The sequence below is a fragment of the Bufo bufo genome, chromosome 3 (assembly GCF_905171765.1).
Source record: "Bufo bufo chromosome 3, aBufBuf1.1, whole genome shotgun sequence".
NCBI lineage: Eukaryota > Metazoa > Chordata > Amphibia > Anura > Bufonidae > Bufo > Bufo bufo.
The window spans coordinates 235436069-235460319 of record NC_053391.1 but is presented as its reverse complement, the minus strand read 5'-3'; the positions used below and the strand labels follow the sequence as shown (position 1 = coordinate 235460319).

General features: G+C 43.9%; 1 protein-coding gene across 5 annotated transcripts in view; it reads right to left on the bottom strand.

Annotated features, from left to right (window-relative positions):
• The window catches only part of LOC120995068 (C4b-binding protein alpha chain-like), a 694048-nt gene that overhangs the window by 449206 nt on the left and 220591 nt on the right, over window positions 1-24251 (bottom strand). For all 5 annotated transcript variants that reach the window (XM_040424045.1, XM_040424047.1, XM_040424046.1 and 2 more), the window contains 3 exons: window positions 19966-20157; window positions 12018-12117; window positions 6747-6826 (listed from right to left, as the gene is read on the bottom strand). In XM_040424045.1, the coding sequence (XP_040279979.1) occupies window positions 6747-6826; window positions 12018-12117; window positions 19966-20157 (372 nt within the window). The remainder of the gene's footprint in view (window positions 1-6746; window positions 6827-12017; window positions 12118-19965; window positions 20158-24251) is intronic.

The following is a 24251-nucleotide window of genomic DNA, read 5'->3' as shown; positions in this document are numbered from 1 at the left end:
ATAGTGGCCTGGGAGAACTGTGGCTCTGATGTGGTGGTCCAGCCTGCCGCAGCAACCGCTGCATCACCCAGTGGCACGCACCCAATTTCAGGCAGTCAAGGCTTCACCACCTCAGCTGAAGGGAGCAGTCTGTCGTTCCCATTATCTGCTGGTCCTGATGCTACTGCTCTTCCCCCTACTCCTCGTCAGTCATTCCGTCAGCAATCGATCACTGAAGCTACAACAGTATGTGTGAACTCATCCAACGGCGCAGAAGCTGAATGTGCTCCTGGCCAAGTTGCTGGTGCTGCAGTCCCTCCCTTTCCAAGTGGTGGACTCTGCACCTTTCGAGAACTGATGGCTTGTGCCGAACTGAGTTGGAGTCCAAAGCCGTCATTTCTTTGCCAAAAAAGGCAGTACCATCCCTGCACACGTATGTAAAACAGAAGGTGGGCCAGTCCTTGAGCGTGTCGGTGTCTGCCAAAGTGCATGGCAGCACCGACATGTGGAGCTCTAACTACGGTCAGAGACAATACATGTCCTTTACTGCCCACTGCGTGAATGTGGTTCCTGCACAGCCACACCAGCAACTTGGCCAGGTGACACCGCTTCTGCCTCCATGTTCTCATGCCGTTGGTCCTGTGACAATGTCTGCCTCTGCCTCCTCATCCTCCACCGTGTCCTCAGCCTCCACTGCAGGGACAATTCACAGTGCCCCTCCAGCATACCACATGTGCAGGGCACGGCGGTGTTATGCTGTTCTGCACCTCGTTTGTCTGGGCGAACGGAGTCACACAGGGGAGGAACTGCTCCGTGTCCTTCATCAAGAAAACAAATCCTTTTTCCGCAACAACTGAAAATCAGAACCATGGTGACCGACAACGGGAAGAACATGGTGTCTGCGCTGCATCAAGGAGGGCTGAGCCATGTGCCCTGCATGGCACACGTGTTCAATCTGGTTGTCAAGCGGTTCCTGAAGTCTTCCACCCATCTGCAAGACATCCTAAAAATGGCCAGGAAACTTTGCATGCACTTCAGCCACTCGTACACCGCAAAGCACACCCACCTTGAGCTGCAGCAGCAGAACGTCATCCCCCAACATAGGCTGATATGCAACGTTTCCACCAGTTGGAATTCTACCCTCCATATGTTGGACCGACTATACGAACAGAGAAACAATTTCTTGATGATCCAAGCGGAGTACTCCCCTGTGTAACTTCGATGTCAGCCCGTGGCAGCTCATGCGTGACACCTTCCGTTTGCTCAGGCTCTTTGAGGACACATTTTTTGTCAGTCGCCAGGACTACGGGATGAATAACGTCATTCTACTGCTTCATGTTCTGGAACAGATGCTGGTAAATCTGGCTGGTCAGGGGACTGGAGACATGGCGCCTAGATCTCATGGTCACATGAGCCCTGTGGGGGCTGAACTGGAGGAGGAGGATATTGGAGCACAAGCAATGTGTAGCGAAATAGGTGGTTTTTATACACAGGTGACAAGAGACGAGGAGCAGGAGCAGCCAGAGGAGCTACAGGGCGATGAGGAAGACGAGGCAGAGGACCCAGACACACCATGGCAGTATGCAGTGGAGATGGAGTCAGGGAGTCTCTCCGAGTCACTTGCACAAATGACCTGATGCATGCTCACTTGCTTGAATAGTGACAGACGAATTGTCACCATTCAGCAGAGGGAGGACTTCTGGCTCTCCACCTTGTGAGACCCTTGCTACCTTTTTCACACCTGATGAGAGGGAGGACAAACTTAACTACTATAGAGACATCCTATGTAATCAGTTGGCCGCTGCCTATCTGCACCATCGTCCATCCCCTCGCAGGTCTGACCAGGGGAGCCCTCTGCACTCATGTTCCTCTACCATACCTGCTGTGGCAGGGTAGAAGTTCCAGCTCCATCAGCAGCAACTTGAGTCTAGAGTCACTGTTGAGCAGCTTTCTACACCTGCCTATTGAAGAAACTACTCACCAGCAGCAGCAGCAGCAGCTAGACCTGGAGCAGGACCTGAACCAGCAGGTGGTGGCATACTTGGACCGCACCCGGCAACCCCACATTGAAGATCCGCTGGACTACTGGGCAGCCAAACTGGATTTGTGGCCGCATCTGGCAGAGTTTGCCCTGGAAAATCTGTCCTGCCTGGCCAGTAGTGTGGCATCAGAGCAGGTGTTTAGTGTGGCGGGGGCCATAGTTACCCCAAGAAGAACTTGCCTGTCCACCCAAATTGTGGAGAGACTGACCCTTGTCAAGATTAATCAGGCATGGATCAGCCAGGATTTCTACCCACCAATGCCTGATGCATCAGACTAGATCATCCATGGTGCCACACCAACACTTTGACAAAAGAGACTGGTTTCTTCTAGCTACCTGCTTCAGCTACTATTCTGATGCTGCCACCCGCCTGATGCCACACATCTGATGCCAAGTGCTTCTTCTTTCATCCACCATCTTCAGCTGGTACTGGTATTGACACCCACCTCCCCACTCTGTCAACGGGTCAGTCTATGGTCTCCTGATGCTGCTGCCACCTCACCACTCAGGTCTGCTGATGCTGCTGCCACCTCCACACTGTCATTGTGCCACTCTGTGGCCTCCTCTTGATGCTGCTGCCACCTCCAGACTCTGTCTTTGGGCCACTCTGTGGTCTCCTCATGCTAATTCCACCTCACCACTATGTCATAGGGCCACTCTGTGGACTTCTCATGCTGTTCTCACCCTCCCCACTTCATGACTGGGCCACTATTTTGCTTTTCGACCTGGCTGACATAATCATTTATTTGACCCTTCTTCTGATCTGTCAGAAGAAAGGAAAAATGAGACGCACAATGGTTTCTGTCTATGTAACAGCTATAAGATCTGCATGACATGGTCCCTATTTTGCTTCAGAATTGGCTTATGATTTGGTAGCCAAAAGCAGGAGTGGCTACAAAACACAGAAGACATGCAAATATTCTATTCACGTGTCATCGCTGTTTTAGATACACTCCTGTTTTTTTGGGCTTTAGCAATACTGATGGAATACTGACCAAATGCTGACCGAGTGAAGGCGGATGTTCCACAGACAGGATCCGTTTATTGGGGGTTATTGTTCTGACGGATCAGAGGAAAGGCAAAATAATCAGTGACGTCAACACAAACTTACTGCTGACACCCACTCCACTCTGTCGGGGGACTCTACTTGTATAAGCGTTTAATAGAACAGGTTCTGTAGAAATCTATGTGGAATCAGTGAATTAGTGTAAAAGGAGTGAGCTCTTTCACGCTATAGTAGGATCTTGGGCCTCTGCATGGTTCTTTATACCTGGCGTTAACATTGACCTGTAAGGCTAAATTCACACTTCACTTATTTGGGCAGTTACGGGGCCAAAACTGACCGAATAACTCAAGTGTGAAGTGATTCTAAGAGTGACGCCGGTCATCTACATGTCATACTGAATCACAGTATTGTTTTACTACCACAGCAGACTCCCTATGCATGTTACTGCAAGGCACAGTGTTCTACACCACTATAAAGGCTTTCTTCAGCCAGGAAATAGAAGTTTTTTTATGCGATTCACCACAAATTCGGATCAAACAATATTATTATTTTTTATTCGGCCAACCGGATCAAACCGGAAATTTGCTCATCTCTAGCATTCACCCTGGCAGTTAGGGATGCTGCATATCTACTTAGTGTCGGTCAGGAATACGACTTTTATGTATTTTATGTGTTTATGTGTACTATTTTTTTCAATGTCAGTGTAAAACAGAAAACCCTCTGATGTAACTGAATTGTGCCTGCTGTGTGAATATTCCCCTGGAGATCATAAACCCATGAGCTAATCCCATTACAATGGCAGAAAGGGCTTTACACACACTGGCTGAAGTGTATTAATCTTTCTGAACCAAAATCTGTCAGATATGTGAATCATCTAGGTTTTCTAAAAAAAAATCTGTCATGCTAAAAATGGTGGGGCTTACAAGAAAGCAGGTGGAGCTTTGTGGGAAAGGAACAGGTCTAACTGGGACCATTTTGCACCAAAATATTGGAGCAATTGTGGCATAGAAATCTGTGTAAAATAGTTGGTCTAGAGTCATAGAAAAGTGTCTATTTCTGAACCACATTTATCATCCAGCCTGAGCCCTTGTGATGAATCCTGTACAGGTCTAGACAGCCAGGCTAAGCTTACTCCATTTTTGCAATTAGTATCTCTGAACCATTTTTTTGCATTTTAAAATACATGTCAAAACATCAGGCATTTCAAGAGTTTTTACTTGTGTTTTTTACAATGATGTTTTAGTCACATTTTTTTTTAACACATTTGTACAGTTGTTTCCTGGTTTTGTAATTTTTAAAGTCCTACAAAGAAGCCAGGAAAAACAGCATAAAAACGCAATACCGAATGCATGCTGCATTATGAAAAAAATGTCTTTGACTTTACTGTATTTTGCTATAGACTTTAACCAGTTCCAAACGGGGCCATTTACCCCCCTTCCTGACCAGGTACATTCTCCTTTTTTAAGTACATGTGTCTTCGAAAGCTGTAATTTTATTTATGTTTGGTTATGTAAGATAGGGATCTTTCACACTTGCTTTGTTCTGTTCCGGCATAGAGTTCCGTCGTCGGGGCTCTATGCCGGAAGAATCCTGATCAGGATTATCCCCATGCATTCTGAATGGAGAGAAATCCGTTCAGGATGCATCAGGATGTCTTCAGTTCCGGAACGGAACGTTTTTTTGGCCGGAGAAAATACCGCAGCATGCTGCGCTTTTTGCTCCGGTCAAAAATCCTGAACACTTGCCGCAAGGCCGGATCCGGAATTAATGCCCATTAAAAGGCATTAATCCGGATCCGGCCTTAAGCTAAACGTCGTTTCGGCGCATTACCGGATCCGACGTTTAGCTTTTTCTGAATGGTTACCATGGCTGCCAGGACACTAAAGTCCTGTTTGCCATGGTAAAGTGTAGTGAGGAGCGGGGGAGCAGTATACTTACCGTCCGTGCGGCTCCTGGGGCGCTTCAGAGTGACGTCAGGGCGCCCCACGCGCATGAATGACGTGATCGCATGGATCACGTCATCCATGCGCATGGGGCGCCCTGACGTCATTCTGGAGCGCCCCGGGAGCCGCACGGACGGTAAGTATACTGCTCCCCCGCTCCCCACTACTACTATGGCAACCAGGACTTTAATAGCGTCCTGGGTGCCATAGTAACACTGAACGCATTTTGAAGACGGATCCGTCTTCAAATGCTTTCAGTTCACTTGCGGTGTTACGGATCCGGCGGGCACCTCCGGCAAATGGAGTACACAACGGATCCGGACAACGCAAGTGAAAGAGGCCATAATTGTGCGCCTTTTTCATTGATATACAGCTTTATTTTTCTGTCATTTTTTAGCTTTTTTTATTTTTATGACCAGGAAGTTAGTTTAAAATAATAGATTTTAACATTTAAAAGCTTGCTTTGTTAATAGCACAATGTGCAACTAAAATAATATTTGTAATTATGTCCCCTTTCCATAACAGTGATTTTGATATATGGGATGTATGGGTTATGGTTACCGGGGACAGAGCAAAAGGTTGCAATGCGTTGCGTGGTGGTGTTTTTCTATTTGTATAGTATATATTATAGTTTTTTTATTTTAAACTTTGTGCCCGAATAAGGTCATACTTTTTTCCTATGACTGGGGTTGACATGGTAGTCCCCATTACAGGAGCAATACAGCCCCCAGAGAGGTTGCACAAGGACTTTACTGCAGAGCTGATCTGGATCTGCTAAGACCCAGCAGCTCACACAGACTCCCAGCTCAAGGTGATTACCGATGGGACTGCAGCAGGAAGCAGCATTGCTATTTCCTGATATCTATGCACAACAATTGTTAGGTGCTATGTATAGAAAGATGGGAAAGGCAGGGAAGGTGAAAAACTGTCCACTGTCACTGACAGTGGGCTCCCTACTCCTGCAGATGTACAAATAGCTGCAATCTCTGAAAGAATATTTAGAAAAGTCAGTGCAGCATGTGCTGACCACCCAGATGTATATAGTTAATAAGCAGTTGTCAAGTGGTTAAAGTAACATCTGTCCACAGCATTTTAAATTTAAGATAACATAGTATTAAACATCTGGCCCAGATTCACTAATGTATTTGCACCAAAAATCTGTTTAAAAAAGTGGTGCAAATTGGATCAATTTGGTGCATATAAGGTTTCTACCATTTTTTCTGACATTCGCAACACGGAAGGAGGATTTTTGGAAAGTAGGTGGAGCTTCACAAAAAGTGAGCAAGGCCTAACATGCACCATTTTGCACCAAAAATATAGCGCTATTCTGGTATAAAAATCTGTCTTAAAGTAAGAACTAACAGTTTTTATAGAATCATAGAAAAGTGTCTATCTTTGCACCACATACATCATTCAGCCTATAGCATTTATTTGCAACCAGTTTTGAAGACTTTAAGCATCTAAGACTAGCCGAATGCATGAGGTACGTGTTGCCTGGGCACTCGGCTGAGTGTGTAAGTATTCTGAGCTGGAAGAGAGAGGAACTGCTGCCAGACACCAGTAAAAAAAAAAACATAGACTGTGTTAAAATCTAACATGCCCTTCACTTCCCTTCACCATCAGCTGCCATCACAGATGAGAAATGAGGTCCCCATACAATGGTCGCTCCAAGATTGGTTCAACTGACAAATATCTAAATGGTACAGCCAGCTTTAATGTCACTGTCTCATGAATGTAATAATATTAAAAAATATGTTTATTCAGTAAATGTCTTTACCTTTGCATACAGGGGGTTTACCACTCCAAGTACCATCTTCTTGACATTCTCTGTAATTTATTTTTGAAATCATCAGATATCTAGAATATAAATAGAAAAAAGAGATTTAGTAAAATAGTTTTCATATGAAGGGTAGATGCTGGAGAAAGTTCAGGCCTTACACTAAAAGTTTTTCCTGGATGTAGATGTTGATGGCCTATCCTCATGATAGGTTATCAATATCAAATGGGTGGGAGTGACACCTAGCAGCCCCCTACTGATCAACTGCCTATGCCAGAAAAAGTACAGTGAATAAAAGCTTACTGTTTCCAGCACTGATGTACTGCAGCTAAGCCCAGAGGATAGATCATCAGATAAAACAAAGTGCAGAACCCCTTTAACTTTAATAATTTAATTTATTTTCATTTTAAAAGAATCTTTTCCATTTACACGTCCGCAAAATGGGTCCGCATCCGTTCCGCAATTTTGCGAAACGGGTCTAGATCCATTCATGTTCAATGGGGCTAGAATGTGCTGTCCGCATCCGCATTTGTGGATCCGCATCCGCATTTGCGGATCCGCACTTCCGCATCTGTGCTTCCGTTTCTGCAAAAAAATAGAACATGTCCTATTCTTGTCCGCAATTGCAGACAAGATTAGGCATTTTCTATTATAGTGCCGGCCATGTGCGGTCCACAAATTGAGGAATGCACATTGCCGATGTCCGTGTTTGGCGGATCCACAAAACACTTACGGACGTGTGAATGGACCCTCATAGTAACATTATTAAAGGTTACGTTTTATCTTTATGTATATTCTAATGGATTGCCTTCCGTGTACAATGTTATCATATACTTTCTATGTTAGAAAGTATATTATAGTGCATTTGTATTGTGCGGCAGTCGTGTGTGGTTCTGCTGCGATACTGCAGGTATATAGAGGGACAAGCGTTATTGGAACAAATAATTTCTACTGGTGTGATATACCAGTCGCCCCCAAAAAAAACTGATTGAAGCGGGGTGTTATATACCAATATACTTTCTTTATAGTGCATTTGGGTACTGTATAGTGCATTTGCGCATGCGTGTACGAGAAAATTATATTGCCGATATTTTGCATAAAAAAAAATAATGAATGGAGATCGCAAATTCGAATAATACATCTGGTATGTCACTGTCCATGTTGTGGGACTATTTGTGCACTTCTAGTAATTATTTCTTGGCTGCAAATATGAGCTGAAGGTTTTTCAGGTTCGCCTGAAAAATGATTGGACCCGCCACGAACTTGCGGTTCGCGAACATTTGATCGCATTCGCGCGATCACGTTTGCGAACCGTCCCGGCAGATGTTTGTCCATCACTACAAGAGAGTATAAAGATAAAAAAAATAATAATCACATAACCAGACGCCACTTACACTATACACTGCTTCAATTAGTTTAAGTGGTGTTTTGGAGCTGACAGATTCCCTTTAACCCTTCCAAGTGCACTAAAGTAGGTAGTTGCTGGCTTTGCGTAGTAGCAAAGTAGCAAATGACTTAAATACTATGTACACCTTTGGGGGCAATTTTTTTTATTAGTGCATTGTACTTATTATGAGTTAAAATCATATTTTCAATTGGTCTTTATTAAAAATGTGGAGTACTTTTCTCTGTACAGAGCTGATATGTTTTACTTGCAGAATCTGAATTTTCTCTCTGCTCCATCAAACAGCTAGCTGATGGGCTCGTTATCTCTGCTCTCTGACCTTATAAACACTCATTATTGCTTAGTTATTTTCTTACTGATAAGAATGTGGCCTAAATAAGTGTTTATGACCTCTTAGTAATTTTACTCATATCTCACTAATATATATATATACACAAACATACATACACACACACACACACACACTGCTTCTCTACGGTACCTCACACAATAACCATAATATATAACTGCCCCCAAATATCTTTAACCATTGCATATATTATACCTCTTGTAGTTCTCAAATCAGTACACATATATTTATATATATATAAATATATATACACACACACACACACACACACACACTGCATCTATTACACAGTATTATAGATGCAGTGGACATGGGTATGTAGTATATCTAGCAGTGTACTGATATGTGAGGTACGAGGCATAATAGATGTAGTGGACACAGGTATGTAGTATACTGATATGTGAGATACAAGGTATAATAGATGCAGTGTGTGCAGATATATACAGGGAGTGCATAATTATTAGGCAAGTTGTATTTTTGAGGATTAATTTTATTATTGAACAACAACCATGTTCTCAATGAACCCAAAAAACTCAATATCTCAACTTAATATCAAAGCTGAATATTTTTGGAAGTAGTTTTTAGTTTGTTTTTAGTTTTAGCTATTTTAGGGGGATATCTGTGTGTGCAGGTGACTATTACTGTGCATAATTATTAGGCAACTTAACAAAAAACCAATATATACCCATTTCAATTATTTATTTTTACCAGTGAAACCAATATAACATCTCAACATTCACAAATATACATTTCTGACATTCAAAAACAAAACAAAAACAAATCAGTGACCAATATAGCCACCTTTCTTTGCAAGGACACTCAAAAGCCTGCCATCCATGGATTCTGTCAGTGTTTTGATCTGTTTACCATCAACATTGCGTGCAGCAGCAACCACAGCCTCCCAGACACTGTTCAGAGAGGTGTACTGTTTTCCCTCCTTGTAAATCTCACATTTGATGATGGACCACAGGTTCTCAATGGGGTTCAGATCAGGTGAACAAGGAGGCCATGTCATTAGATTTTCTTCTTTTATACCCTTTCTTGCCAGCCACGCTGTGGAGTACTTGGACGCGTGTGATGGAGCATTGTCCTGCATGAAAATCATGTTTTTCTTGAAGGATGCAGACTTCTTCCTGTACCACTGCTTGAAGAAGGTGTCTTCCAGAAACTGGCAGTAGGACTGGGAGTTGAGCTTGACTCCATCCTCTACCCGAAAAGGCCCCACAAGCTCATCTTTGATGATACCAGCCCAAACCAGTACTCCACCTCCACCTTGCTGGCGTCTGAGTCGGACTGGAGCTCTCTGCCCTTTACCAATCCAGCCACGGGCCCATCCATCTGGCCCATCAAGACGCACTCTCATTTCATCAGTCCATAAAACCTTAGAAAAATCAGTCTTGAGATATTTCTTGGCCCAGTCTTGACGTTTCAGCTTGTGTGTCTTGTTCAGTGGTGGTCGTCTTTCAGCCTTTCTTACCTTGGCCATGTCTCTGAGTATTGCACACCTTGTGCTTTTGGGCACTCCAGTGATGTTGCAGCTCTGAAATATGGCCAAACTGGTGGCAAGTGGCATCTTGGCAGCTGCACGCTTGACTTTTCTCAGTTCATGGGCAGTTATTTTGCGCCTTGGTTTTTCCACACGCTTCTTGCGACCCTGTCGACTATTTTGAATGAAACGCTTGATTGTTCGATGATCAGGCTTCAGAAGCTTTGCAATTTTAAGAGTGCTGCATCCCTCTGCAAGATATCTCACTATTTTTGACTTTTCTGAGCCTGTCAAGTCCTTCTTTTGACCCATTTTGCCAAAGGAAAGGAAGTTGCCTAATAATTATGCACACCTGATATAGGGTGTTGATGTCATTAGACCACACCCCTTCTCATTACAGAGATGCACATCACCTAATATGCTTAATTGGTAGTAGGCTTTCGAGCCTATACAGCTTGGAGTAAGACAACATGCATAAAGAGGATGATGTGGTCAAAATACTCATTTTCCTAATAATTCTGCACTCCCTGTAGTATGTATATACAGCAGCATACTGATATGTGAGGTATGAGCTGTAATATATACCTCACATATCAGTACACTGCTGGCCAGGAACATGTAGTGGGAGGGGCTATGAATGTGACATGGGGGCGCAATTTAGATTCTTGCTATGGGGACCAGTGACTTCTATGTATGCCCCTGCTTGCTTCCCATAGAAGTGAAAGGATAGAGCCACGTAAGTACGGATGTAGCAGGGTTAACACACATGCTTTATGAGACATGTTAGGGTACTTTCACACTAGAGTTTTTCTTTTCCGGCGCTGAGTTCCGTCCTAAGGGCTCAAATCCGGAAAAAAACTGATCAGTTTTATCCCCATGCATTCTGAATAGAGAGTAATCCGAATTCAGGATGCATCAGGATGTCTTCAGTTCAGTCTTTTTGACTGATCAGGCTTTTCAGAAAACCGTAGCATGTTGTATTTTTACCTACGGCCAAAAATCCGGAACACTTTGACTGATCCGGCCTTTTTCCCTCTTTTTGCATTAACATCAGATCCGGCGCCGTGTGTTCCGTCAAACCGGATCCGGCTTTTGCATGTTAAACCCGAAAAATGTGGGAAAAAAGTTAAAGTCCATAAATGGCGGATCCGTTTTTTCCCAATTCATTTTTTCATTGTGATCAAAATCCTAATCAGGATTCAAATGTAATCCGTTTTCACACGTTTTTCCAGATCCAGCGGGCAGTTCCGGTGACGGCATTGAACGCCGGATTCAAACAACACTAGTGTGAAAGTAGCCTTATCTAAACTAAATGCAACTAAATGCGTTAAGCAATTGCTTTTTAATGGCTTTTGTTTCAAGATAACGCGATGAGTTAAGAAATTTGAGTTAAGAGTGTGTGTGTTACCCCTGCTACACCTGTATTCTGACATCTCTATTCTCAGCAGTGCAAGACAAGGCCCAGCTCTAGACACAGATGCAGGTCCCAGAGATGGGATCCACACCTATAAGACATTTCTGGTATATCCTTTGGATATGCTATAAATATCCAGATGAGGCTATCCCCTTTAATCAATGCATGGCAGTTCAAAAGAGATTTAACTAAGTAAAGGAATGTACAATATGTTTTGTTCAGGCTTTGAGTCACTAAAGATCCTATGTCCTGAAAAGGGTTAATATTTCTGACTACATTGGCTTTTGGTATATAACATAAAATTAATTAGAAAATTACTTATTTGTTAGTTCAAATTACAGTTTTGTTTGTATACCGATTTTGTTCTGGTGCAACCATTCTGGCAGAAAGTAATTACACAATATGGAAGAGTTGCCATGAGCCAATCTATCATGTAACTATTGTTCTATCCATACGCATTATTAATTTTAGACAGTAACATAATCCTGATTCAAACTAATGATGGTCCAGTGTCTCCTGGCATGAACATTTCAAAGATACAGTACTTTAAACAAACGAAAAGTAGGAAACTAAAAAATGTGTAAATAATGCTTCTGACATCTCACACATAAACGTACCCTGGATTACAAGTGTAGATGACTCTTGAACCAACCAAGACGTTTTCATACTGCTTCTGTCCATGATCTATATCTTCTGGATCCCCACATGATGGGGCTTCTGTGATAAAAAAAGAAAGCAATATTTATGATTTGACTATTTATCAGAATTTGTACATGGAAAATATTTCAATATCAACATGTAACAGAAAAACACTGAGAAGCTACAAAAAAGCAGTCAATGAGATAATTATATAGGAAATAATCAGGTTCTAGAGTTTAGTTTTCTAATTTATATGAGGACCCAGATTTGCTTGAATTTTCTAAAACAAATATAATCTTGACAACTAAACACAAAAACTTCAGTTTCTGCAATCAATATACACAATTAAAATGAACTTGTCAATCCCTTTATGCTTGTCTGTCCACTGATATTAGAGGTCAGTGAGCCCGGACTGGGGCGGAGCTGAGGGGAGGCCAGCATGAGGCCAGCATGAGTCAGGAAGTTAAAGGGTTAATTGCCCAGTAGCTGGGAGGTGGAGAGAGTTGATAGGGTAACTGGGGTGTGTGGTGGGAGGTACTAAAAAGGGGGAGTGAGGCAGAGTTAGGTGCCATTTTCTAGCTAGAAATGAAACTGTAAACTGCACTTACCCTGTCTGTGGAGGAGATGCTGGCCCCGATTAGAATGGAGGCAGAGGCAAGGGGACCCGGCTGGCTGAGGGAGCAGTTAGGCCTGCTGCCGGGAGCCCCAATGGCAATGGAGATCCCTGATGAAGAGGCTAGACCGCCAGCGCGCTTGAGCCCTGATGAAAACCCTCGGGTCCGGCGCCGATTGCGGAGCCCTCCCAGGGACCCTCCACGGTGGGGAGCGGCACAGCAGGTTTCGGTAAGATGCTCCCGCCGTGGGAGAAATCCTATGCAGCAGGCGGGACCCAGAGCAGAGCGGGGAGTTTCCTCCCCTCCCCCACTCTCTGCAGCATGCGCTTCGAGATCAGGACCAGGGTCCGTGGATCCTCCCAGGTGTCCCTCTTCTGGGAGGTCCACTCGGTAAGGGAGCAGTTATGCCGGAGAACGGGCTGTGCAGGAGGTTTCCAGGGCTATGCACAGGCCCCAAGCTGTCCGGGATGATGAAGAAGGCCACGCCCCCCACGTGGCAGGAGCCATCTTAGAAAGGAGCAGCAGCGTTGCTAGTGGACAAGAATCTGTGAGTCTGGACTACAGGGTCAGCGTTGAAAGTACACTGCGTGCAGAATTATTAGGCAAATGAGTATTTTGACCACATCATCCTCTTTATGCATGTTGTCTTACTCTAAGCTGTATAGGCTCGAAAGCCTACTACCAATTAAGCATATTAGGTGATGTGCATCTCTGTAATGAGAAGGGCTGTGGTCTAATGACATCAACACCCTATATTAGGTGTGCATAATTATTAGGCAACTTCCTTTCCTTTGGCAAAATGGGTCAAAAGAAGGACTTGACAGGCTCAGAAAAGTCAAAAATAGTGAGATCTTGCAGAGGGATGCAGCACTCTTAAAATTGCAAAGCTTCTGAAGCGTGATCATCGAACAATCAAGCGTTTCATTCAAAATAGTCAACAGGGTCGCAAGAAGCGTGTGGAAAAACCAAGGCGCAAAATAACTGCCCATGAACTGAGAAAAGTCAAGCGTGCAGCTGCCAAGATGCCACTTGCCACCAGTTTGGCCATATTTCAGAGCTGCAACATAACTGGAGTGCCCAAAAGCACAAGGTGTGCAATACTCAGAGACATGGCCAAGGTAAGAAAGGCTGAAAGACGACCACCACTGAACAAGACACACAAGCTGAAACGTCAAGACTGGGCCAAGAAATATCTCAAGACTGATTTTTCTAAGGTTTTATGGACTGATGAAATGAGAGTGAGTCTTGATGGGCCAGATGGATGGGCCCGTGGCTGGATTGGTAAAGGGCAGAGAGCTCCAGTCCGACTCAGACGCCAGCAAGGTGGAGGTGGAGTACTGGTTTGGGCTGGTATCATCAAAGATGAGCTTGTGGGGCCTTTTCGGGTTGAGGATGGAGTCAAGCTCAACTCCCAGTCCTACTGCCAGTTTCTGGAAGACACCTTCTTCAAGCAGTGGTACTGGAAGAAGTCTGCATCCTTCAAGAAAAACATGATTTTCATGCAGGACAATGCTCCATCACATGCGTCCAAGTACTCCAGAGCGTGGCTGGCAAGAAAGGGTATAAAAGAAGAAAATCTAATGACATGGCCTCCTTGTTCACCTGATCTGAACCCCATTGAGAACCTGTGGTCCATCATCAAATGTGAGATTTACAAGGAGGGAAAACAGTACACCTCTCTGAACAGTGTCTGGGAGGCTGTGGTTGCTGCTGCACGCAATGTTGATGGTGAACAGATCAAAACACTGACAGAATCCATGGATGGCAGGCTTTTGAGTGTCCTTGCAAAGAAAGGTGGCTATATTGGTCACTGATTTGTTTTGTTTTGTTTTTGAATGTCAGAAATGTATATTTGTGAATGTTGAGATGTTATATTGGTTTCACTGGTAAAAATAAATAATTGAAATGGGTATATATTGGTTTTTTGTTAAGTTGCCTAATAATTATGCACAGTAATAGTCACCTGCACACACAGATATCCCCCTAAAATAGCTAAAACTAAAAACAAACTAAAAACTACTTCCAAAAATATTCAGCTTTGATATTAATGAGTTTTTTGGGTTCATTGAGAACATGGTTGTTGTTCAATAATAAAATTAATCCTCAAAAATACAACTTGCCTAATAATTCTGCACTCCCTGTATGTCCAGGGGACCGTGATGACGTTGACCAGGAGCGGCGGGATACAGGATCAGCGGCTACGGGTTACACAGCGCCCGTGCTGCCTGGTGAGATCTCATGGGGTCCTCTTCTTTCTTTACTTAGCTGTCCAGGGGTTGTAGGGGGAGTGGTACATCTGGGTGAAGTGGAAAGGGGTCTGGGACAGGGTTTTGGGCGGATTGGCAGGGTGGTTGTCGGGTTTAGGGGCTGGGGCAGCGTCGCCGCTTCCGGCTTGGGGAGTGGGTCCTGGGAGTGGGGTGTCTGATGTGGGTTCAGCTAGTAGGTCAGGGGCGTCCGTGTCAGTACAGATGCAGCTAGGGGGAGAGGATGACAGGCTTAAAGTGGACAACGCAGCAAAGGGTGAATTGTATGTGTGTTTCGAGGGTCTGTTGAGTGCGCACTTGAAACAGGAGGTTAGGGAGAGGATTTGGAAAGGGGAGTATGTGGAAATTTTTCCCTACTTCCTTTGGAGAGATTTAATTTGGATAAGGGAAAGAAAGATGAAGGTAAAAAAAGAGGACAAGGAAAAGCGGCGGTATCGCTTCATCCCATGGACATTTGCAAATTTGTTGCAGGCGTTTGCAATTTTGGCCAGCGTCATTGGGGAAAAGAAGCCAGAATTTTGTTTGGCGCTGTTCTGTTATATGGATGCGAAAGGGGAGGCGTACCGTGTTTACTGGGGTACGGGCTGGCTTAGGTACGACGAACAATTAAGGCAGAGGAATGGCTTGGGTTAGGAAGTTGGGTACATTATTAGCAAAGACCAATATTGAGGCGGCGTTTCACTTGCTACCGATTCATCCAGAGTCTGCACTTGTTTTTTTTTTTTTTTGGGGGGGTTATTTCGTGGATAGGTATTTGCCCATGGGGTGCTCATTATCTTGCGCCTATTTCGAGACATTCTGTTTGTTCCTGGAATGGGTAATAGTGGAAGTGTCCAGTTGTGCTTAAGTTATTCATTTCTTAGACGACTTTTTGTGTCTGGGCCCGGCGGGGTCGTGGGTATCTTCGTTGTTGTTGCACAGTGTGCCGTCGGTTTTTAGGGAGTTCGGGGTGCCATTGGCGGTGGATAAGACAGAGGGGCCTACGACCAAATTGTGCTTTTTTGGCATTGTGATCGACACGGTTAAAATGGAATGCAGGTTGCCGGAGGACAAATTGATAAACTTGCGTTTGGAAGTCAGTAAGGCAAAAAGGACGGCAAAAATTTGGTTGAGGGATTTACAATCCCTGTTGGGTACACTTAATTTTGCATGTAGGATTATGCCGATGGGGCGCATTTTTTGCCAGCGTTTGGCTTCTGCGACATCGGGGGTCAAGGAACCACATCATTTTATTCGGCTGGGTAAAGAGTTGTGGGGGGATTTGGATGTTTGGGCAGGGTTTCTGGAGGTCTACAATGGGAGGACGTTGGTTATAGGTGAAGCGGTTAAAAAGTTTGATTTTGAGCTTTTTTATGACACGGCCGGGGGGATAGGTTTCGAGGTATACTGCCATGGGCAATGGTGTGCGGGCCGGTGGCCTGACTCTTGGGTGACTAAAGGATGGGTAAGAAATTTGGCGCTTTTAGAGCTTTTTCCAATTGTTTTGGCGGTTGTGTTGTGAGAAGATAGATTTGCAAATAAGAAGGTTCAGTTCCATTGTGACAATCTGGGTGTAGTGCAGGCAATTAATAGTTTGTCTGCATTGTCCCCCCCGGTTGTTAAAGGGTTTCTACCACCAGAATTACTGTTATGTAGCTGACTGACATTAGCGATGCGCTAATGTCAGCACTATATAACAGTATGTTTGTTACATTTCTCCCTGCAGCCCTTTTGGTAAAATAAGGACTTTTATAATATGCTAATGAGCCTCTAGGTGCTATGTAAATTCAGCACCTAGAGGCTCCGTCTACTCACCCTTTATCCCGCCCAGGTCCCCTGTTCTGCCCGACTCGCTCCTCTTGATTGATATGACTGTTTGCAGTATCGTTGGCGCAATCCCGCACCTGCGCCGTTCACTGCGTCTTCGGCGCAGGTGCAGTGAGTGAATGATGCGCTCCTGGTGCCGGATTCCTCACTGCGCCTGCGCCGACTACGTCACAGTGAGGAAGCTAGCACTAGGAGAGCGGCCTTCACTCACTGTGCCTGCGTCGAAGACAGAAGTAAACTACGCAGGCGCAGGATTTCGTCAACGATGCTGCGAACAGTCATATCAATCAAGAGGAGCGGGGCGGGCAGAACAGGGGACCTGGGTGGGATAAAAGGTGAGTAGACGGAGCCTCAAGGTGCTGATTTTACGCCCACATAGCACCTAGAGGCTCATTAGCATATTATAAAAGTCCGTATTTTACCAAAACGGCTGTAGGGAGAAATGTAACAAACATACTGTTATGTAGTGCAGACATTAGCGCATCGCTAATGTCAGTCAGCTACATAACGGTATTTCTGGTGGTAGAAACCCTTTAAGCTGTTTTTAGTGCTAAGATGCTTGTCCATCAATGCTTGGATAGTGGTGGTTCATGTTCCGGGAGTTTTTAATGGTATTGCGGATGCCCTTTCTCTTTCACAGTTGGAGCGTTTTCGTCAAATGGTGCCAGAAGCGGATGCAAAGGGGTTGGAGTGTTCAGCTTTTCTTTGGGTAATCTTGGAGGAACGTTAATGGGGCTTGTTCGGGCATCATTGAGTTATGGTTAGTGGGCTGCGTATGGTAAGGCATGGGAGACTTGGGAGAGGTGGTGTGTGCAGTTAGGAACAAGGGAGGTGGACAGGGAAATTGCATTATTGTTGTTTTTAGGTCACGTCAGGGAGGAAGTATGGTCAGTGGCACAGTTAAATAGGTGTGTAGCGGGATTAGCATTCGGTTTTCGCTTGCGCAGTCTTCCGGATGTTACAAACACATTTCTGGTTAAGCAGGTTTTAAGAGGTTGGAGAAGAGTGAAGCAGTCTGAGGATGCTAGAAGGCCGGTGTCTTTTAAGGTGTTGGTAGACATTGGTGCTAGGTTGGGGTCGATTTGTCTGTCACAATGGGAGGTCAGTTTGTTTAAGGTGGCTTTCTCGATAGCATTTTTGGGAGCATTTCGGTTGGGGGAATTGGTAAGTAGCACTGTCAGTAAGGCTGGGTGGTTGCATTAGGAGGATTTCGACTTTTGCGTGGATCAGGTGGAGATACGCATTCGTAAGTCAAAGACGGACTGTGAGGGCAGGAGAAGGCGGTTGATGTTGTTTGAGGTGCCAGGATGTATTATTTGTCCAATTAGGTGTTTGCGGGATTACAGAGGTGAGAGTGGGAAGTTGACTGGTCCTTTCCTGAGACATGTGGATGGATCATTCCTGTCGCAGTTTCAATTCCTAGCCATTTTCAAATGATGCTTGAGAGTATTGGGGGTTGATTCAGAGGGCTATTCAGGGCACTCTTTCAGGATTGGAACGGCGATGGAGGCGTTTGGGATTGAGCGAGGAAATTATTTAAAAAATAGGGCATTAGGAATCCATTCGATTCCGCTCATATGTGAGGTTGGGTAGATTGTGAATTGGTTAGGAATTAGTTTTTGTTAATATTGCTTGTTTTGTCTTGTGGTTTATTTATAGGTCTGCAGGTGGCCTTGGTGCGGATAATGGGACACTCGTTCGTGTTCTGGGGGGCATTAAGGGAAGAAGTGAGACCGAACGGGCGGCAGCTGTGTTTCGAGCAGGATGTGGCAGTTTTACTCGGGATTAGAGGTATGCTGTGGGGTGGGGTGTTGCGGGAAGTACATCGCTTTGTGCGTTTAGATCGCCCTCCAGACGTTCTGGTGTTACATGTTGGGGGTAATGATCTAGGGGCTCGGCCATTGAGGGAGCTAATTAGGGACATCAAATTTGATCTCCTGAGGTTATGGGCTTTGTTTCCAAACATGGCTACGGTGTGGTCGGACATTGTGCCGAGACGGACTTGGCGGGGTGAGGGGTCAGTGGATAGGTTAAATTAGGCTCATATTAAGGTCAATTGGGTGGTTGGTAGATTTGAGGCTAGGAATGGGGCGGTCGCCATTCGGCATGTGGAGCTGGAAGCAGGAGTGGGCAAATTTTGGAGAGCAGATGGTGTGCACCTTAATGCAGTTGGAATTGATTTATGGTCTTTGGGAATCCAGGGTGGTATTGAGATAGCCCTGAGAATGTGGAGGGACGTGCAAACTTAAGTGGGTTAAAGTTGCGCGTTGATGGCAGTGGGAGGTCCTAGAAGTTGGTGGATATGGTGGTAGTTTAGAATAGGAGGGTCCCCACGGGTGGGGCTGTACTCTCATCAGTGAACAGGAATTGAGGTATTAGGTGTCCATCAGTTGGTGCCTCCAAGCTCGCGTTCATTGGCTGGGGGCAAGATGGAGTTGCCAGTTTGTTTTGGTGAATTTATCTTATTTGAGCTTCTAGGACTTCCCTCGTCATTTACTCAGGTTATTGGGGGTTAATGTTAAGTTATTCATGTTTTTTTATGTATATTTATTTAATAAAACGGCTTCTGTGAGTGAATTAATCAGAATCTGGAGTCTGGCTCTTATTCGTCAATGGGGATCAAGAAGGTTAAGGGAAATCCAAGCAGTCTAACTAATACCTTAGTCATGTCACTTCCGGGTTAATATGCTATGGTTTGAGAGAGCTTATAGTTTATTCCAGTACAAGGCCTGTCCTTTTATGCCCTCTGAATGTGAATGTTCCCTCTTAAAGGGCCAGCGTGTATATAGACTAATCTTCACGAGCCAATGGCTGGCAACTCTAGGGTACTTAAGGCACCTTCTGATGTGGTAGGGGGCCTGATCATTAGGTTTTCTAGCTTGCAAATTACCTGCAAAGGTCTACTGAATTTGTTTGTCTGCTCATGTACAAACTTGGTCCATTTACAGTATAGCGCATACTTTGCCAGTTGGCCTGTCCCTGACTACGATTTTGCCTAACCCATTGGTACTCTTCAGTGGTGTTTGTGACTCCTGTAGGTCAGCTGTCAATCACACATAGATTACTCCAGGAGGTAGCAGCCTGGTGGTTACCCTGTGGGGAAGTCCAGATCCCTGTACAGGGTTTAAAGGGTATATACCAAGGGACTGCCAGGATAATGCCCTTTGGATTAGCCAAAATCAAATCTGTTGGCTGACAGTGGTTCCATGCCAACTGCGATAACAGATGCAGACTAGACTTACGTGTGCAAAATATCTCATTCTGGGACCATTCCATATTACTGAGGCATGTTAGAATATTATTCTTGTTGGTCACAGGAACAAAACCTTGACTGCATTTATACTGCACACTTGATCCAATATCAAAATACTCCTGGTGGATAAACTCTTCCTCCACCACTGCAAAGTCAAGTTCAGGAGGAATTTTGCAGACAGCTGTAAAAGAAGTATCAGAATTTGTGTTAATTTAACTTGTGGTGTTAATATGATTATTACATTACTAATCCATTAGCAAACAAAATTTTTATCAAAATGTTTTTTTTCCGCTGAAGTGAACAGACTACATGCATCAAAGCTCTGTATTAATTCTCCATGTAACTCTCTCCCCATCATACAGTACATGGCTCATGTATAGTTCAAAGGGGTTTATATGATAAGTTAAGTCTGTTTTACTTCATGTATATCAGTGCCACTATTATTCATGGTTTGTGTCTGGTATTGCAGTTAATTCGCACTCGAATGAGGCTGAGCTGAAATAGTATGTTTATCATTTTTTCATTTTTGTGTTTGGGTTAGGGCTGTGTGTTTTTTGTCTAATGTAAGAAGCATGACTAATAAAACTAGTGAACTGCAATTACTAATGTCTGAGGTGAACTATGACATAGTGGGAATAACTGAGACATGGCTGGATAATAGCCATGACTGGGCAGTTAACGTACAGGGTTAGAGTCTGTTTAGAAAGGATTGTCAAAACTGGAGAGGGGGAGGGGTCTGTATTTATGTTAAGTCCTGTCTAAAGCCCACACTCCGGGAAGATATAAGTGAGGGACATGAACATGTGGAGTCACTGTAGGTAGAAATACATGGAGGCAAAAACAATAATAAAATACTAATAGGAGTTTATTTTAAGCCACCTAATATAACAGAGTCCCCAGAAATTATATTTATAAATAAGATAGATAAGGCGGCAAATCATGAGGTTGTTATTATGGGGGACTTTAATTACCCAGATATAGATTGGAAAACTGAAACCTGTACATCTCATAAAGGAAACAACTTCTTGGCAATAACCAAAGACAATTACCTTTCCCAACTGGTTAAGGACCAGATTAGAGGGACGGCCGCACTGGACTTAGTATTAACCAATAGACCTGCCAGAGCAACAGATGTGCAGGTCGGTGGACACCTGGGAAATAGTGACCATAAAAAATAACCTTCCAATTCTCATTAAAAAAACTTCAAAAAAGCTCAATTTGACCTGCTAAGAGAGGCCATTGTCCTAACTAACTGGGACAATGTCCTCAAAAATAAAAATGCAGCCATAAAATTGGATATTTTTAAAAGCATCCTAAACTGTAACTGTGAGAGGTACATACCTTATGGGAATAAAAGGGTAAGGAACAAGAAAACAAATGTGGATAAATAGAAATGTAAATTAAGCAATAAAGAACAAAAATAAACCATTTAAAATCACTAAAACAGGAGGGTAACGAGGAAGCATTGAAAAACTATAGGAAAAAAATATAGAATATGTAAAAGACAAATAAAAGCAACCAAACTGGAGACCGAGAGATTCATTGCCAAAAAGAGTAAAACTAACCCTAAAATGTTCTTCAATTATATAAATCGTAAAAAGTATAATTCTGAAGGTGATGGCCCTTTACAGAATGATGAAGGGAGAGTTGCAGAGAGCAATGAGAATAAAGCACAGCTATTAAATATTTTTTCTCCACTGTATTCACTGAGGAAAATAAACTGTCAGATGGAATGCAGAATGTAAAAGTACATTTCCCATTAAAAGTGGCATAAAAAGATTAAAATAGACATATCGCCGGGACCAGATGGCATACACCCCCGTATCCAAAGAGAATTAAGTAATGTCAAAAACAGACCCTTATTTCTGATATTTAACCCTTTAGCTACCAGCACCGTACATTTACGGCGCTGGAGCGATGTGTAAACATGGTGCCCACTCGCACATGCAGCGGCTAATTACCGTGACCAGAAATAATGCAGATCGCGGTAATTAAAGGCTTTAGATGCAGTGATCAAGTGAGATCATGGCATCTAAATGAACAAAAACCCGGAAGCACGCTTCCTGCTGACACCCCCTGCGGCCAATGGGGGCATCAGTAGTTGCACTGAACACTATCGGCCTTGCTGACGAGGCTGATAGTGTTCATGCTGCAATTCTAATTTTGGCCACTGCAATCTGTGACTTCTCCCCACTCACCCAGGTCATAAAAAGGGGACATGGCGTGGGCAGGGAAGGGGGCAGGCCATCAGGCCCGTCTCATTTACCATTTTCTACGCCTGTTTTAGGCATAGAAAATGGTCTAAATGTTAGACAGCCAGGAAGCTGTCTTACAGTTAGAAGTGGCAGAGGATCTACTGAAGAGGTCTGCGTCTCTTCATAACTCCGGCGGATTCACCGCCAGGTATAGACGTTATTAAGACCAGCGTCTAAAACACTGGTCTTAATAAATGTGCCCCTCTATATTGACAGGGAGTGTTCCACAGGATTGGTGCTTAGCCAATGTGGTGCCAATATTCAAAAAGGGGTCAAAAACAGAGCCCGGAAACTATAGGTTTAACATCTGTCATGGGTAAATTGTTTGAAGGTATCTTGGAGTACCTCAATGAAAATAAGTAAATTACACTTTATCAACATGGCTTCACGTAGGAATTTTAGTGGACAGCAAAAAAATTAAGAAACCAGTGTCAGGCAGCTTCTGCGATGGCCAATAAGATGCATTGGCAGTAACAGCACAAGATGGTGGCAGATCACAGTAGGAGCAGATGGCAGTAGAGGCAGCAGGCCTGTGGCAGCATCAGAGTAGTGTGCACAAGGACTTTGGGAAAAGTAACGGGCCAGTTGTCACAATGTTCTGGTGTGGCAGCACATTACAGTCAGATCATTACTGCCCAGATGATCTAGTCTCTTGCATTAGGCACCAGTGTCTGCAAATCCTGGTTGATCCATGCCTGATTCATCCTGATAAAGTTTAGTCTCTCAACATTTTGTGTTGAAGGGCAAGTTCTCTTTGGGGTAACCATGCTCTAATGCCACGCCACTGGCTGGCAAAGGCGGATTGGCAATTCAACCTATAGGGAAAAATCACAATGGGGCGATTGCTTTTTGCTAGGCAGTGGGCTGCTGAGCACTGCTTCACTTCTCACGTATTGTCCAGGTGTGCCAATACACATCACAGGCTGCCGGCCATCCTGTGTACAGTGCCCTGTCATTATCATACAATGTGTATGATAATGACAGCAGGGGGCTGCGATGTGTGTTACAGCCTGTAATACACATCTTAGGCACCAGCCCTGCTGTGCCCAGTGTATAATAATGACAGCTCTGGCCTGTGATGCGTAAGAGCCCCACTCATTAAAATCCTCCCTAATAGATTAAAATACTGCAGGACTACCCCTAGTAATAGATATACAGATATATGCTGAAGGACTACCCCTCCTCATCATGCAAATGACTGTATCCTTTTTGTGGTACGCAAACCGCGGATCCACAAAATACGGATACTGTTTGTAACAGACTAGGACATACACATGTATAATATGTCTGTTCCACAAATTATTGAATATGTCCTATTCTGCTATGGATCCATTTAAGTCTATGAAAAAAAAATCGGATTGCACACAGATGGTATCCGTATTTTGCAGATCCACGGTTTGCGGACCTCATATGCATATACACTGCAGGTCTACCCCTAGTAATAGATACAGTGGGATGCGAAAGTTTGGGCAACCTTGTTAATCATCATGATTTTCCTGTATAAATCATTGGTTGTTACGATAAAAAAATGTCAGTTAAATATATCATATAGGAGACACACAGTGATATTTGAGAAGTGAAATGAAGTTTATTGGATTTACAGAAAGTGTGCTATAATTGTTTAAACAAAATTAGGCAGGTGCATAAATTTGGCCACTGTTGTCATTTTATTGATTCCAAAACCTTTAGAACTAATTATTGGAACTCAAATTGGCTTGGTAAGCTCAGTGACCCCTGACCTACATACACAGGTGAATCCAATTATGAGAAAGAGTATTTAAGGGGGTCAATTGTAAGTTTCCCTCCTCTTTTAATTTTCTCTGAAGAGTAGCAACATGGGGGTCTCAAAACAACTCTCAAATGACCTGAAGACAAAGATTGTTCACCATCATGGTTTAGGGGAAGGATACAGAAAGCTGTCTCAGAGATTTCAGCTGTCTGTTTCCACAGTTAGGAACATATTGAGGAAATGGAAGACCACAGGCTCAGTTCAAGTTAAGGCTCGAAGTGGCAGACCAAG